Source organism: Pinus tabuliformis, chromosome 3_2 (genome assembly GCF_031772625.1).
Source record: "Pinus tabuliformis cultivar Carrire ecotype Pingquan chromosome 3_2, CPIR1, whole genome shotgun sequence".
Lineage (NCBI taxonomy): Eukaryota > Viridiplantae > Streptophyta > Pinopsida > Pinales > Pinaceae > Pinus > Pinus tabuliformis.
The window spans coordinates 1,028,701,371-1,028,716,209 of NC_142302.1; the positions used below are offsets into that span (position 1 = coordinate 1,028,701,371).

The 14,839-nt window shown below is 38.8% G+C and overlaps 3 protein-coding genes across 4 annotated transcripts; all 3 read right to left on the bottom strand.

The window, feature by feature from the left end:
* Window positions 1–123: 123 nt before the first annotated feature.
* On the bottom strand, window positions 124–2,499 carry LOC149184096 (protein PMR5-like). 2 transcript variants are annotated; one of them, XM_089418839.1, is made up of 3 exons: window positions 2,076–2,499; window positions 1,804–1,934; window positions 124–1,578 (listed from the first exon to the last, which is right to left on the bottom strand). In XM_089418839.1, the coding sequence occupies exons 2-3, from the start codon at window positions 1,920–1,922 to the stop codon at window positions 1,242–1,244; spliced, it is 456 nt and encodes a 151-aa protein (XP_089274965.1). In that variant the 5' UTR covers window positions 1,923–1,934; window positions 2,076–2,499; the 3' UTR covers window positions 124–1,241. The 2 variants fall into 2 exon arrangements, with proteins under 2 accessions (XP_089274965.1, XP_089274964.1); XM_089418838.1 differs by lacking the exon at window positions 2,076–2,499 and having other exon boundaries at window positions 1,804–2,043.
* Window positions 2,500–4,256: 1,757 nt separating this feature from the next.
* LOC149184097 (uncharacterized) lies at window positions 4,257–4,783 on the bottom strand. Its single transcript, XM_089418840.1, has one exon. It carries the CDS (start codon window positions 4,524–4,526, stop codon window positions 4,299–4,301), a length of 228 nt encoding a protein of 75 aa, XP_089274966.1. The 5' UTR covers window positions 4,527–4,783; the 3' UTR covers window positions 4,257–4,298.
* A 5,568-nt stretch (window positions 4,784–10,351) lies between these two features.
* LOC149184098 (uncharacterized) lies at window positions 10,352–10,909 on the bottom strand. The gene has a single exon (XM_089418841.1). It carries the CDS (start codon window positions 10,907–10,909, stop codon window positions 10,352–10,354), a length of 558 nt encoding a protein of 185 aa, XP_089274967.1.
* Window positions 10,910–14,839: the final 3,930 nt, after the last annotated feature.

Consider the following 14,839-nt stretch of genomic DNA (forward strand, 5'->3'; position numbering starts at 1 on the left):
ATTTGTAATTTGATTAAGTATTTATTTTAGGTTAAGTCCAAGACATTCACAGTTCCAGTCGATGGTCTTTTCGATCATCCCTCGCCAAGTCCGAGTTTGGTGACCAATGGGAATGGCCATTCAAAACCTAATCCCAAGAATTGTAGGTCCAAACTCTGTTTTAACTTTGTAGAATACCTTTTGAACTGCGACCCCAATTCCGGGCCTGTTCTAAAATACTCTTTGATTTTTTGGTCCGGCCCAACATGTTATAAAAAAAATTGACCAGCTAAAAATTCATTTAAATAGTAGGCAGAAAAATTGGCTTAAAGCCCTTTTCTAACTTTTGGTTTCGATCAAAACCCTATTTGATTTTATGTTTGGCTGAAAATCACTCGAGTACTGCAAATTATTGTAGATTGTAGAAGTTTCAGTCTTTGTTTCTTTAAGGGCCCTGTATAGTTTTGCAGCTTGCGCCACAGCCTTCCTACGCTTTGCTTTTTCCCAAGCAATCTGCAATTTCTCACATTCTTGCTTCAGTCCCCGGATTAGCCCAGAGGAACAAAGTCGTCCATAGTCTCAAGTAGTAGAAGAAACTGCAAATTTGCCAAACCTAGAATCTCCCTACAAAACTCTTATTCCTAAACAGAAAACCAGACTTAACCAAAATCTACATAAAAAATGTTAACCAAACACATTCAAATGTGTGAGCATGTAAAGTCAACACAACAACTAAGGTGAAAATTTTGCAAAACAACCAAATCAAAACGTTGATAGTCATCATACACCCATACGGTAACGAATACAAGTGAATAACAACTCATTCCAGAAATCTTCAATCTAGAGCAACCCAACAAGTAAATTTTTGTTTCCATCATAACCCAATACAGGAATAAGCATAATTTTGTGATTTTTTTCTCTCACGTTTTACTGAAATAAGTTCAAATCAATGTTTGCGATGACCAAGAAAGCTCAAGCCAGACTTGGAGTGCAAGCCAAGGAAGAGGCAAGGGAAGAGGAATGATGTGGCGTGGGACAATGTCAAGGGGTAGCCGGGGAATGGCAGGATCAAAGGCTTTGGGCTTTCATCCAGGTATGGTTTCTGGTGATACTTATGGCTTTGACAGGATTGGAATGGGCCCTGTGGATGGGTTTGCAATGCCAGATATGTTTACTGCTCCAGCGAGTCAAGGCAGAGGATTTCCTCCTTATGGCCAACCAGGTCCTAGATTTGGCCCAGCTTCAGGGATCAATAAGAATTATCAATTCCCTACACCCTTGGAAAGCAAAGTGACATACAGAAGCTTGTTCCATGTATCAAGGACGCCTGGTAAACACCAATGGCTACAATCTGCAAACTGCTCAGGACGCTGCTTCTCATCACTAGTAACGGTACTACTGTAAATTGAAGGGTGACCATCTTTGCGAAATTGGGATAGTCCTGTGATATCCAGCAGAGTAACAGGAAAAATCATAGTCCCTATAACTTCCTTCACTATGGACACCTGAGGAATCACTGGAGGCGAGTATCCTTCAAATTGCACTGGTTCAGTCTGACCATAGCATTTCTGCCCGTTCTTCTGATTCCAATAAATTGGGCTGCACATTTACATCAATTTTATGAGGAAAACCATTTTGTATACCTAAAATAAGAGCCATAGCTACTTGAATAGATTTCATGAATATCTTGGAATTTGATCTATCATAAGAACAATTATATTTTTTTAAATCTTAAACTTCCAATTCCAAAATATTCATGAAAACTGCAATCCACATCAAAAATGCCCTATAATATATACAATGTGTGTTTGTATAAAGATTTACCTGTAATGTGTAGGGGACGAGGTGCTAAAGAAGACAAGTGATTTTTTGGGATCGATATTTGCAGGTATCCAGTTTGCCCACGTCGTCAATGCCCTCTTGTAAGCCACAAGTGGATCCATGTTTGTGTAAAGCTGATTGTTAGCCATGATCAGGGCCCATCTGTCCAACCACATTCCAAACTATTACATTTTTAATATCATTTACAACACTAAATTTGGCTGCCCCTTGTTGAAAATTTTAATCAGAAAGTTCAGAGTTTTGATACTTCCCACCTTTGATCTTGCCACCAATGGGATGACTCAAAAACCAATACATCAACTCCTTTCCAATAAACACCATTATCCGCAAGAGTGTCCAGATTGAGAATTCTCTGGTTCTGACTGTTATTGTGCAGATCAACCAGAAGTGGAGCCCAGAAAAACTCCACAGAAGCATCATAATCCTTTTCAGAGAAAGAAGATTGTAAGACTTCATTACTCACCATATAATCAAATGCACAACTATCCATGGAAACTACATTTATCAGCTTACCAGGGCCTTGAATATTGAAGCTTATTGACTAATATTGCTAGGAATCACTGCTTGAAGCATGCAGACCATGGATTCCCATTGGTTTTGACTTATTGAGTCTCCAACAAACATTAATCGCTTTCCTCTTAACCGCTCTAGCAGATTTTTGGCATTGAAACTGAAACACCATATACAGAAAAGTCCAAATCCTTTTATTCTCATATACAATATCACCTGTTTTTTATCCATTTATTTTCATATGCAATATCACCCTGTTTTTTTGCATTTCATTTCCTTTTAGCATAAATGCAATGCAAAAGAGAACATACTTCTAGGTAGGCTAATTTGTTTGCATTTTTATTTGCGGGGTTTATTTTGATTTCTGAAATATTTTGGAATAGAAATGATTGAGGTAAAAAACTGATATTTTTTATTTTGGAATGGGATAAATAAGAGGAGATGTAGCACTGAAACTCTTGGCAATCCCCATAGACCATTTGGAATTTCTCCACTGAACTTATTGTTTGCCAGTCTAAACCCAAGAATACTTGTACAATTCCCATATACCTATGATATGCTACCATTTAGCCTATTGTTGATCACATTAGAATTTGAAGCTTTCCCCCATTACAGAGCTGGGTTGGCAATGGCCCACTTAACTGGTTTTCAGATAAATCCAAAACCTCAAATTGGTTCTTGCTTCCAAGCTTCTGAGGAATTTTCCCAGTGAGCGAATTGCGAAACAATTTCAGAGTTTTCAACAAGGTCAGCTCAGCAATCCCTGGAGGAATCTCGTCGGAAAATCTATTTTCAAACAAATTCAAAGATTTTAGCCTAGTTAAATTGCCTAAACCCTTTGGAAGTATTCCTGAGAGCATATTATCCGAAGCATCTAAAAATTCCAATGCCATCGTACCAATATTCTTAAGAATCTCACCCTCAAGTTTATTCTGGTAAAGCTGCAAACTAACCAACTTTCGAAGCCTGTTGAAATTATGAAAATCTATTACAGTCAATTTGTAGGTTAGATAAAATTCTAGCATTGCCAATATCTTTAGAAATGCTTCCTTCAAAGCTGTTAGAACTGAGATGTAGCACCGAAACTCTTGGCAATCCCCCTAGACCCTTTGGAATTTCTCCACTGAACTTATTGTTTGCCAGTCTAAACGGAAGAAGACTTGTACAATTCCTATATACCTCTGATATGCTACCATTTAGCCTATTGTTGATCACTACTAGAATTTGAAGCTTTCCCCCATTACAGAGCTGGGTTGAAAAAAATACAAAAACAAACGACTGTTACAGGCCTAAAACATCAGAAAGGCAATCTGTCCATCAAATCAACCAAATTTAGAGATTTTTGGTTTGCCATACTCATGTGACCGAAAATGAAGCATTAAACTAAAATATCAGAAAGGCAATCTGTCCATCAAATCAACCAAATTTAAAGATTTTTGGTTTCCTATACTCCTATGACCGAAAATGAAGCGTTATAGTTTAACGCATAGCAACGCGTTTGGGAAAATCCCAAAATATGGTTGGTCTGACTCGTAGCCCTTGTGATTAGAGAATTTATGTATGGTTAGCATGCCATTCCATTCTTCTCATTGGGTATTGAGTGCCATAGATTTGTTTTTGTTGTTCTTAATTAGATTTGTTTTCTTTGTAACCCTCCCCATTTTTATTTTCATATCAACAGGGAAAAAGGTTTAAAAATAGATTTCAGGAAATCGATCTGATTCAGCATTTTCCAGTATTTAAGGCATAAAAATCAATGAAAAAAACAATAGAAATCGCTGAACTAACACTAAGATTGCATTTAAACCAAAAAGAACAGAAGCATGCCCAGATATTATGCTCTGTGATATCATGCATAACAAGATTATATGGAAAAAGGATGAAATAATAATTGATTAAAAATTGGGGAGAGGGGACAGTCTCCATCACATTGTCTTTCTTGCAGAAGGAGATAAAGAAATTGCAGCCTAAACAGCAATACAGAGTATCTCAAACATTGCATCGGCGTTAGATGCAGAAACTTGCATGGCACGAGACGAGGCGCCCTGTACCTCATTTTTGGGGCAAGTTATATCAGAGTGAGTGTTGTTGTTGGAAGTTGGATGATAATACATACGTGATGTCTGAGGGCAGTGAGAATTGAACCTGGCAGCGATCCTTATACCCGCGTCCACCATTTCCATATATTTCGCCATCTCGGCCGATCCCGCAATAAATGATGCTGCTACTTCGATTACAAACAGACTGTAAGTAATCAGTAGGAGGAGGTGCCAAAGAGTGTAACAGGGATCAATAAATGATGCTGCTACTTCGATTACAAACGGACTGTAAGTAATCAGCAGGAGGAGGTGCCAAAGAGTGTAACAGGGATCTGAATGGAACGACAACAGCAGTTCAGGATGTGACTAATTAATAGCAAATAGGCGTCCACCACCAGCAATGGCAGCAGGAGGAAGACAACTATTTGGGCATGAGAACATATGAAATGCAATCACATGTTGAGAGTGTGGAGATCGTCGAAGCTATATAAGGTTAAAGTAGGAATTGGCATAATAGTTTTCCGTTGTGCGAGGCCTGGGCAATAGAACTCGCGCCAGCTGCAAAGATTTTCGATTGAGACCATGCCAAGTAATTGAAAAGGAGACGCTGAATGCCCGCTGAAAAATATTAAAAAGAGGCCTAATACGAAAACTGTTTGCCCGCTGAATGTGGACGACACGTGTCAACTGTAGAGAAAAAAGACGACGTGTCAACCTTAATGATGCTGGTAAGAAGGCTCTATTTATCGAGTACAAGAACAGAAAACCAGCAGTGGGGAAATGGAAAACCAAGGAAAGGTACCTAACATCAAAAATCTCCTAAGCAAACGAACAGAAATAGGACTTTCACCACTGCTCAGTGACTCAAAAGACAACACCAGGAATCACTGCAATCATTGCAGTGTTGATTTATGGGCACACTGAGAAATAATGCTGGAAATTACATCTGAAATTATATCCTACAATTTGGAAGAAAACATCTACGAGAATGTTGAGTGACAAAACTGGAAAGTTTCCAGAAGAGAAGAATATAGCTTATATGAGTGCAGACCACCAACTAAAGAGTACACATTATTTAATCCACTGTCACATATTTAAAGGCATATGTCCATCTGCGTGCAATTTTGACTTTTCTAGCAGGGTATAACTCATGAGGTACTCACCGATGAAGCTTGATATGCATTATCCAAAACAAGTAGTAAACTTCACTTTTCCAGCAAAAAATTAGTAAAATTTTCATTTTCCAATCTTCTTAGGCAAAGGATCGATTCAGCAACCCCCAAAACTCTCAGCACACTCTGTTTAAAAAAATAGCAATTAGTTTTGGGTTGGGACTATAATCCCTCATCAAATTTTTGACCGCAAGTCCACTGGAGGGGCATCAGATAACAAGGTGTGTTTTGCTTAATTTTTGTGAAATGCGCTCACCAATCAGGTTCCAACCCACAAGTGCTCACAGAGATGACTTAATAATGGCAAGTTTAAGTTGTCAGCAGAGAGTCAGACTCATGACCTAGTTAACTAAGGTCAGCAGCAGAGCCCAGCTGGGTTTCACCCAGGAGAACCCTGAAAACTCTGTTTTTTTCAACAGAGTTGGTTGGTAACATAGCAATAAAGAAGATTAAGAGCTCAATCCCAACCCTATGTTCTTATTAAGATCTACGACCTCGTTCTAATCAAAAAAATGGGAGCTAATGTTAAAAAGAGAAGCCCAACCCATGTTCTCCTTAAGGCCTGCGACCCCACTCAACTCAAAAAATGGGGAGATTCCGTATAAAAAAAAGGCCCACGGCTATGTTCTTAAGGTCTGGGGCTGCCCACCTCTCTTCCTCGCAAATAGTTGGCCTCCATCTAGACCTTCTCATGTTTAGACGCCCTCCATCTAGACTTCTAATATTTAGAGCCTTTTGGGTTCCACCCGTGTCTAACCAAAGGAGGGTGCAACGAAGTAATTTTGGTACTCAGAAATCTCAAGCAGAGAACCGCTTATCCAATTGGCTAGTGAATGTCATTTGCCAAAAAGTACCCTTGGGTTCAATGTGATTGGGCTGAGCAACTGATTATATAATATGGGCCCCATTGTCTATGGCACAGATGGGATTGTAGGTCGTGGAAGAGGAAGAGGCCGTGATTTTCGATCAAATGAACAAATGCATGGAGTGCCTGTGGTAGCCTGATTGTCTGATACAGTTTGCCTTAGAACATATGGATGCCTGCTCTTGGAAGCTTAGAATTTTAACGAGTATATGAATTTTGTGTATTCTCACATCTTTGACGAATGAATCGATTTGACTGAGTTAAGCATAAGAGTAGTCAATTCATGCTAGTATTTTCCAATTTCTCTCCCAACAGTCTAAGTTTAAATTGATCATGCGGATTCCCCCTGGGATAGGCAGTCTCCTTGGTCGGGAAAGGCCATCAAGGTGACAGTGAGTGGCTTGCCTATTATGCGTCTAGGCTATCCCATTGAGGTTAGAACTTTTCCTCCTAGGTGATAATTTGAGTGGTAACAGTGAGTTTGGGTGATATTTATGAGTTAAACTTTAAAGAATAAGTCGGGATTGATTCAGATTCAGCTGATTAGACTCTGTTTCCTCTTAAAACATAGTCAAACTCGCGACTCCACTTGGACTGGGAAGAGTCTGATAACACTGCCAAGAAGCTTCGTATGGCATATGGCATAAATTGCAGAGCAGTAAAAGCATTAGTGGACTGAAAAGAAAATGTCATACAGATCAACTTGGTTAATAATTTACTCAGTCCATCTATATTTAAGAAGCACATCTATAATAATTGAAAAGCCACTGACCTTGAAGAAGAGGGGATGGTTGAGGTTCTGTTCCTCCATCTGTTTGAGGACTGCAAGCCAATCTACTCTTTTGGGCTTCATTATTCTCACCCACTTCATGATTAATTCAGATGGATCATCCTCTTCTGATAAACAAATTATATGTTTCATCAAGGCCTTGCTCCTTCCAGACAACTTTGGAGGCAGAGCTTCTATGAGCCTTTTTTGCGCCTTATCCAATCCATTGTCGTCTACATCAACCCACCTCAATCCCTTGCCCTTTACTTGCTGGTTGTCTTTATCTCCCCCAACATCAGAATCTGATTCGTCCTCTGCATTTTCAACCTCAACTTCATAATACTTTTCTTCTTCGGTTGTCATTGTTGCTGTCGTTAATGGGTGTCTGGGGAAACAAGGTCGGAGTGCAAGGAATCGAGAATGTAATATTTTGGGAGGCACGAAAATTGCAAAGCACGTGGAGCATAAACTGCAATGTACAGAACCCTAGAATTGCATTGCACACATAAATCCTAAGATAAGTCAGCTGGCATCAAAATCAGAAAAAGCATAGCACTTGGAGTGCATTAAATTTTGATGTGTGGAACCTTAAATTTGCATTTGTGCACAACATAAATCCTATTCAGCATGGGAAACCTTTCAGGGAAACATCCTATTACATATAACAGAAAGCGCAGCACCTGTAGTAAATTCCAGGGAAGAATAAAGATGACCCTTGCAATTATGTTCAGCTTCAATTACACAGGCACAAACAAAAATACAAAATAGTTCCATTTTAACCCTCAGTAGATTCAAGGTAGCTTTGTGAATTTGAATGATGAACCTTGGGGTCCACAAAAGAAGTGAGTTAAATTTTGGAAGGAAAATAATGCTAGAAACAAGATGTGACCTGATCATGATTTCTATTCTGTTATGATACCATTGTCAGGCCAGTGCTTTAAATTAAATTTAGATGATATGATTGCAGGGTTAAATTTTTCTTTTCTCCTTACCATAACACCCCTTATTTTTTGGCCAAGTCAGGGACTGATTTCCCCAATCTGCTGCTAAAATCTATTCATATCAGAACTGCACTTCTGGGTATATGGCTGAGAATTCTCTTATTTTTCCTGGGAGCCCAACTTGGGCCAACAATAGTAAACTCCCACATTTTTACAGTGAGACCACAGCTCAGCTGACATGGCACTAAAGTTGGTACCAACTTATTATCAGATGCATCTCATGGAAAGTGAGTAATTGGAAAATAAATATGGTACATATGACCATAACCATGTACACGGGATAGTCCTTCCCATTAATATATACACTACTAAATAAATAAAAGATGAACACTTCTATTTGAATCTGGAAAAATGACTTCTAAATCAAAGTTTTATTGCATCAGATCATTGCTATAGCTAAGAAACAAAATGACAAATTCTTTTATTTGTCAGATCACCACACAATGCATGGACAATGGGCTATTTATATGTTTCAACCAAACTAACTGTATAAGCCATCAAGCCTTCCAAGATAAAATACGAGTTCATCAGCGAAATTTTGCATCCTGGATTTAGAAGGTAAGTTCGTAACTCAAGTCCAGATATTTCTTGTAGCTCAGAGAAGGATATTTTCTCAATTCAACACAAACAGAGACAAATGTAATTGTTATTACATAAATAAACAACAAACGTCAAGAACTCCCTCTGGAATCAACTTTACATTAGAAAATACCCACCCAAAAAAATAGTTCTACGTTGTAAAACTGCAAAGTAAACTACACCTAAAGCTCAATGGAAAAATCTCGAATTGAATTTTTGTATATCAAATCTATGCTGAACCATCTCAAATTGAATTTTAGCATATACTATTTTATATTGAACCAGGCTTTTTTTAATCCTTGAGAGAAAACTAACCAATAAATCAATGTTAAATTAATTTATTAAGGATAAAAAACTTGAAATGCATACCTCTCAACAAATAATACACAATTTATTAAGGATCAAAAACTTGAGATTCCTACCTCTCAACAACTAATAACACAATATATCCTACCGGGCTAACATTGATCTATGCTAGTTTATTTACAATTGTTATTTAAATATACACCTTGATTGTTATTCAAATATACAGCCCTGTTTAAAAGGATCTATGTTAGTTTATTATTATTTAAATATGAAGTAAAATAACTAATTCATCCCTGATATGGCTCTGTAATTCATGTTATTAAAATACCATCAAATCATCCCCAGACTGGCTTAGAGTAGTTTATTGTTATTCAAATATGACAAGTAAAATAAATAATTAATCCCTGCCAAGATATGGTTCTATTCTTCATTTTATTAAAATACCATCACATTATCACCAGACAGGCCTAGATTACCTCCTTTCTCTACGTGCAATAGCAAAATAAGATCTGGTCCTAGAGAACCTCCCTTATCTATATGCAATAACAAATTTAATAAGGAATAATACATCTTGATTAAGACAATACAGGTTCCAATTATTTTTAAAAGAAGCAGCATAAAGAAACTACAATGGAGATAATAAATGAATTATTGTCCATAATCTTCTCTTAATAGAAGAAGCATGCCAAAAGCCCTATCTAATATGTAATTTATGGAAATCTTTCAGCTGCTCTCTGCTTATGAGAGCATAGCTACAGAGTTTGGTACAGTGAATACATATTATAGCATCCAGACCACTAACCATGCAATTTCAAAACAATATATCTAAATTTTATCAGAGTAGTGGTTACAATACCTGGATTTCACACAAATAAAAGGTCCTTTATATTTCACAAAGAACAACATTTTTTGCGGAATTGGATGCAATTGCCATGTCCAACAACAACATGCACAGGGCATGGAAACTCTAAAGACCTGTTTGGGACCATCAGGAAAAACTGAATAATTTCCACATCTGAAACAAACCCAAGCACATGACATTTCTGATTTACAAGCACAAATCCCCTTTAAATGCTGCAATTATCTCAAAAATAATTCAGGACTTCATATTGCAACTACCACCCACCAGTTATTATAGAAAATACTTTTCCCAAAGCAATAAAGCATTAGCCGACTTACCAGAACCAACCAATGCACATAATTTTTTTGTTTTAAAGGGGGGGCTTCTTACCAGTAAGTTCGCATAAACCCTAAGCCCAAAAACCCCAGTGATTAACCACCGTGCAGCTTCACTTGAAGGACCCGATGCTCATATTTCTGCACAAAATTCGAGCGTTGATCTCGTTGACGGTATCAATAAGCCCTCCTAAGTCCACAGTTCCACCGGAGGCCTCGTTCTCCTTGTCTTTCTTCTCCTGGGGTTTAGCCTCTCTACGCTTAAACTCAGTTGCCTTCTCAAAGAAATTCCCGTAGATATACTCTGCCGTGTAGCCCTTCTCCTCATCATAGAGCATGATGTGACCGTGCCATTCCCAGACGCGGTAGCCGGGCTCTGGGTCCTCGTGGAACCCCACGCAAACCTGGTGCTCGCCAATGGTGACGGCCTGGCCGGAGTTCGCCTTCAGTTTATCAGTGTCCCCGCTGGATATAATCTGAACGATATTCTTCTCCAGCTTCACCTCCTCTCTCTCCAATGGGCTCTTGCTCTCGTCCGCGATGATGCGATCATACGAGTTGGATAGGAAGGTATTGGTGTCCAGAAAAGGGTTGCGCATATTTAGCCGACTCATCATGGTGCTCACAACCAGGCTTTCGAAAGAGTTTATGGTGGAATACTGGTTCGCCATTTTCCCTCTGATGGCTGATATCCACTCTCCAAGACTTCCTTCCGATGGATATCAATACATAAATTGCAATGGCCAGGCATATGTGGGATCTCAAGGAATTTAACAGCTTGGGGATTGGAGGAAACCAAAGGGAAAAGGGCGAAAGCAATAAATTGTCTTTGCCTTTATCGCCATCAGAGTATCAGTGTTTATCTTCATGCCTGACAGTTAAACTCCAAAATTAGCATCCTTCAAGTTCATATCCTCTGGCAGCATTTAACAGCTTGCGGATTGGAGGAAACCAAAGGGAAAAGTGCGAAAGCAATAAATTACCAGGAAGCACAGGAATGGCGCAAGATGCCACGGGCTTGGGACTCTTCTTGACCTTGACGAGACACATACGACAATTTTCGGCGATAGAGAGGCGGGAATGATAGCAGAAGCGAGGGATATCGACCCCCGCTAGGCACCGATAACAAAAATGCCGACCATTCCGCCTGAAGGATGAAGACCATAACAGAAATGATTGAACAATTTCCCATTGAATGTGGACGCCAAGTGTCAGTCTCAGAAACAAAAGGACGACGAAAGTTTCTTTCAAAGGAAGGCCTATCGGCCTAATAATAATCGATTCCTTTCTACTCGTGTTTTGAATTTCTGGAATTTTTATATAAGAAGTCCCATTTTAATGAAAGCTCACCTAAGGGGGAGTCTCCCTAAGCACACTAGCATTTCCTCAGCTCTTGTTGTTGCTACTTGAAGTCTTTTTGCTGAAGTAAAATGCAGTGGCATAGATTATCTTGTGTTTTATGTTCCCAATCCCAATTTTCATAAATATTGTTTTTCCATTGTTTGCAGAGTTGGTATCTATGTTCTAACAAGACTGATTTGAACACTTTAAGTCAATGTAGAGTGTTACGTTGGTATCCGAGCTCCCCCCTACATAAATAAATCTCACAATCTGGAAGATGCAAGTGGAATTGGAAAACCATCTCAGTAATTGGCTAGTCCTCTGTGCTTTTATTCAAGTTGCTCTAATATGTTACCTGGTACAATTATGTTTTGTTCTAGCTCCTTGAATCTCTTGGTTGTATTGACTAAGTTGTTATTTGCAGCATCATGGTAGTTCACTGTGCACTTAATTTGAATTCCTCTTACTTAGGATGCACTCTTTCATTCATTTCATTTTCTTTATTGATACAGCCATATCTAGATTAAATCTCAACCACTTAAAGATTAATATCCAAAACTTACCCTTGATATTGACTGTCCATGGACAACCCAAGAGGGATTCCTTTCTGTGCTAATTGCCTCGAGCAACCCAAGAGGGATTCCTTTCTGTGCTAATTGTCTCGGGTAACCCAAGAGGGATTCCTTTCTGTGGATTCCTTTCTGTGGTAATCTTTGAAATGCATGGCAGCAAATAGCATTTAGGGACACAGTGCCCAACGCATCCATGAACCAACAAACACTTAACCAACTTGGAATTGCATCTGTGTCCATTGCTGAAGTCAGTTGCAACCTCTATAAGAGTAGCTTCTGACCATGCTCACTTTATCAGTTGCGCTTCCACTTGCGCCTTTAGTTAAAAGAGACACTTCCGCTGAGCCTGCGATAGAACCATTTCAGTGCACCATATAGTGTTACATCCAGTACCGTAGCACTTAATCTAAAGGAACCCTTATCTGCTGTTCATATCTTGGGCCCGCAAAATCAGACCTCGATATTCTCTATGCCAAGCTCCTCACTATGGTATGTCACCCCCGGTATAAATGAATCAAGGGCGATCTTAGAAGCATACAATTTAGTAGGACAAACAAATCATGTTTGAAGCCACACTTGGGTATGAACTACCACCACTCTACTGACCCCTTGATATTGTACTAGCACTGAAACTACTAGTACTTCCTCCTACTACTGCACCAGGCTGACTACAACGGCTAGAATAATGATTGTACCAAGGCAAATAGAAAGCAAAACCAGAAAAAGAAAGTACCATATGACTTATGGATGTTAGAGTGGTCAACACTGGGCTAGCTCTGTGGTTTCCTGACATTACCTCTTTGACAACAGGGGTTCAGAATCTCGGCTTCCTTCATTATCAAGAAGCAGACAGTTTAGTAGGCTAAAGATTCAATCAGGATTGCCTTATAGTTCTCGATGATAGATTTTTACTGATGAACAGTAGTTTCATGTTCTAACTCTAACCAGGGCACTATGATTTGCTAATCATAGAACTATGTTTTTATACACCTATAGGGTGTTATAATATATTCTTTTGGTTCTTTGGACTTCTTTGGAGAGAAAATCTCGGCTGAAGTTCTTTAGTGCAGTGTGTTACTATCACTGGTCTACTCTCAACATACAGATGGAAACCTCCCTTCTGTAGATTTGCAACTTGAGGTCACATTGTTCTCCACTGTTCTTTATGGGTTTGAGGTGTGAGGGCCTTGCCTTTGAGACAAACTATGCCAAGATATAGAGTGTAGAGACCCATATACTTCTGCATGATCAAGAGAAATAAAACAATTCTGCATGCCATTATTCAGGTAGAGTTTGTGACCCATTCACTCTGGCTTGAGACCATTTTTAGATTAGTCTAGCTGTTGCATCATATTTGCTATATCTTTGACACAATATTTAGTAGGGAGTGTTATCCATACTTTGATTTTTATACCTATTAGGCCATAACCTCGAATAGAGACCCATTGATTGGCTTCATCATTGAAAGCAAACTCGAATAGACCCATTGATTAGCTCCATCATTGATGCTTTCAGAGGTTTCAGACAATCGTCAGTCAATTGGCATCTTGGTGGATAGATTTCACATATACAGGCAGGATGTCTAGGCCTGAATTGATCTACCAAGTGGGTTAAAGGGCAAAATGGCCTTTTTTTAGAGATTGTTCCCTCATATGGTATGAGGTATTCAACCTGGATTCTCGATTGATCTATCAGTCACAGTGTATGGTCTCTCCATTTGAGCTACAAGGTGTGGGTCTTTTTTCTGTTGGTAGTTCAAGGGCTGCCCTCCAAAGTTCACCATGCCAAATGGAAGTAGTCAGATAGTTTGTGCCCCTTTTTTCATCGTTTAAAATCCTTGGAGCATCTTTTAAGGGATTGTAGATTTTATAGATCATGCTGGAGGTTGGTGCAGGACTGGAATTTTGTTCTGCTTCGTGGGTAGCTTGATTCGTGCACACAGTTTCATTGGTGTGCAGGTCTTCTTGGGGTTTTTCAGTGCTTGGTTTCATGCTTTCAGGGGTTTGGGACTGTATTTAGATTTCAGCTTTGATCCACAATCTAGAAGCTTCAATGCAAGTATGCTTGAGGTCAATTTTGTCAATTATTTTTTTCACTTCTTGCGAAAAGAAGTAGGTATGAAATTATTTGTCAAAGGATACCTCCTAATAAAGGATGCCAAAGAGCTTATTGCTATCACGTACTGAGGTTATTGCTGCCTTAGTTTCTCTCAGGAAGAGGATATGATTCATGTATGCATACACTCGTTTATTTTGATTGGTTTTTCTGTTTCAGATACTAAGTACAATAGAGCAAAATTTTATCACTCCTTGTGGACTTCCACTAATGAGGCAAGGTAATTTGCCTATTCTCGATTCTACACTACATATTAACAATGTAAAGCCCATTGCACAGTTTGTATAATAAATTTGCAATTTTTGGATTTTACACTACATATTAACAATTTTGGAGGAAGTACTCTATTTTATTCCATTTTATTATATTTGTCAATCAAGCCATAAAATCCTGTTGGGCACTAGGACTTCTATTGTTGGAAAAGTAACTAGAGTTATCTGAATGATTATGGGCAAAATCTTGAGTAACTGAATTGGGATAATAACAGAATCAGGGTGAAAATGTTGATGTTTAATATATCATGGGAACTCTGGCTTCTGATTACTGCCCTCAAAATCAAAATCTTCTAGAAAG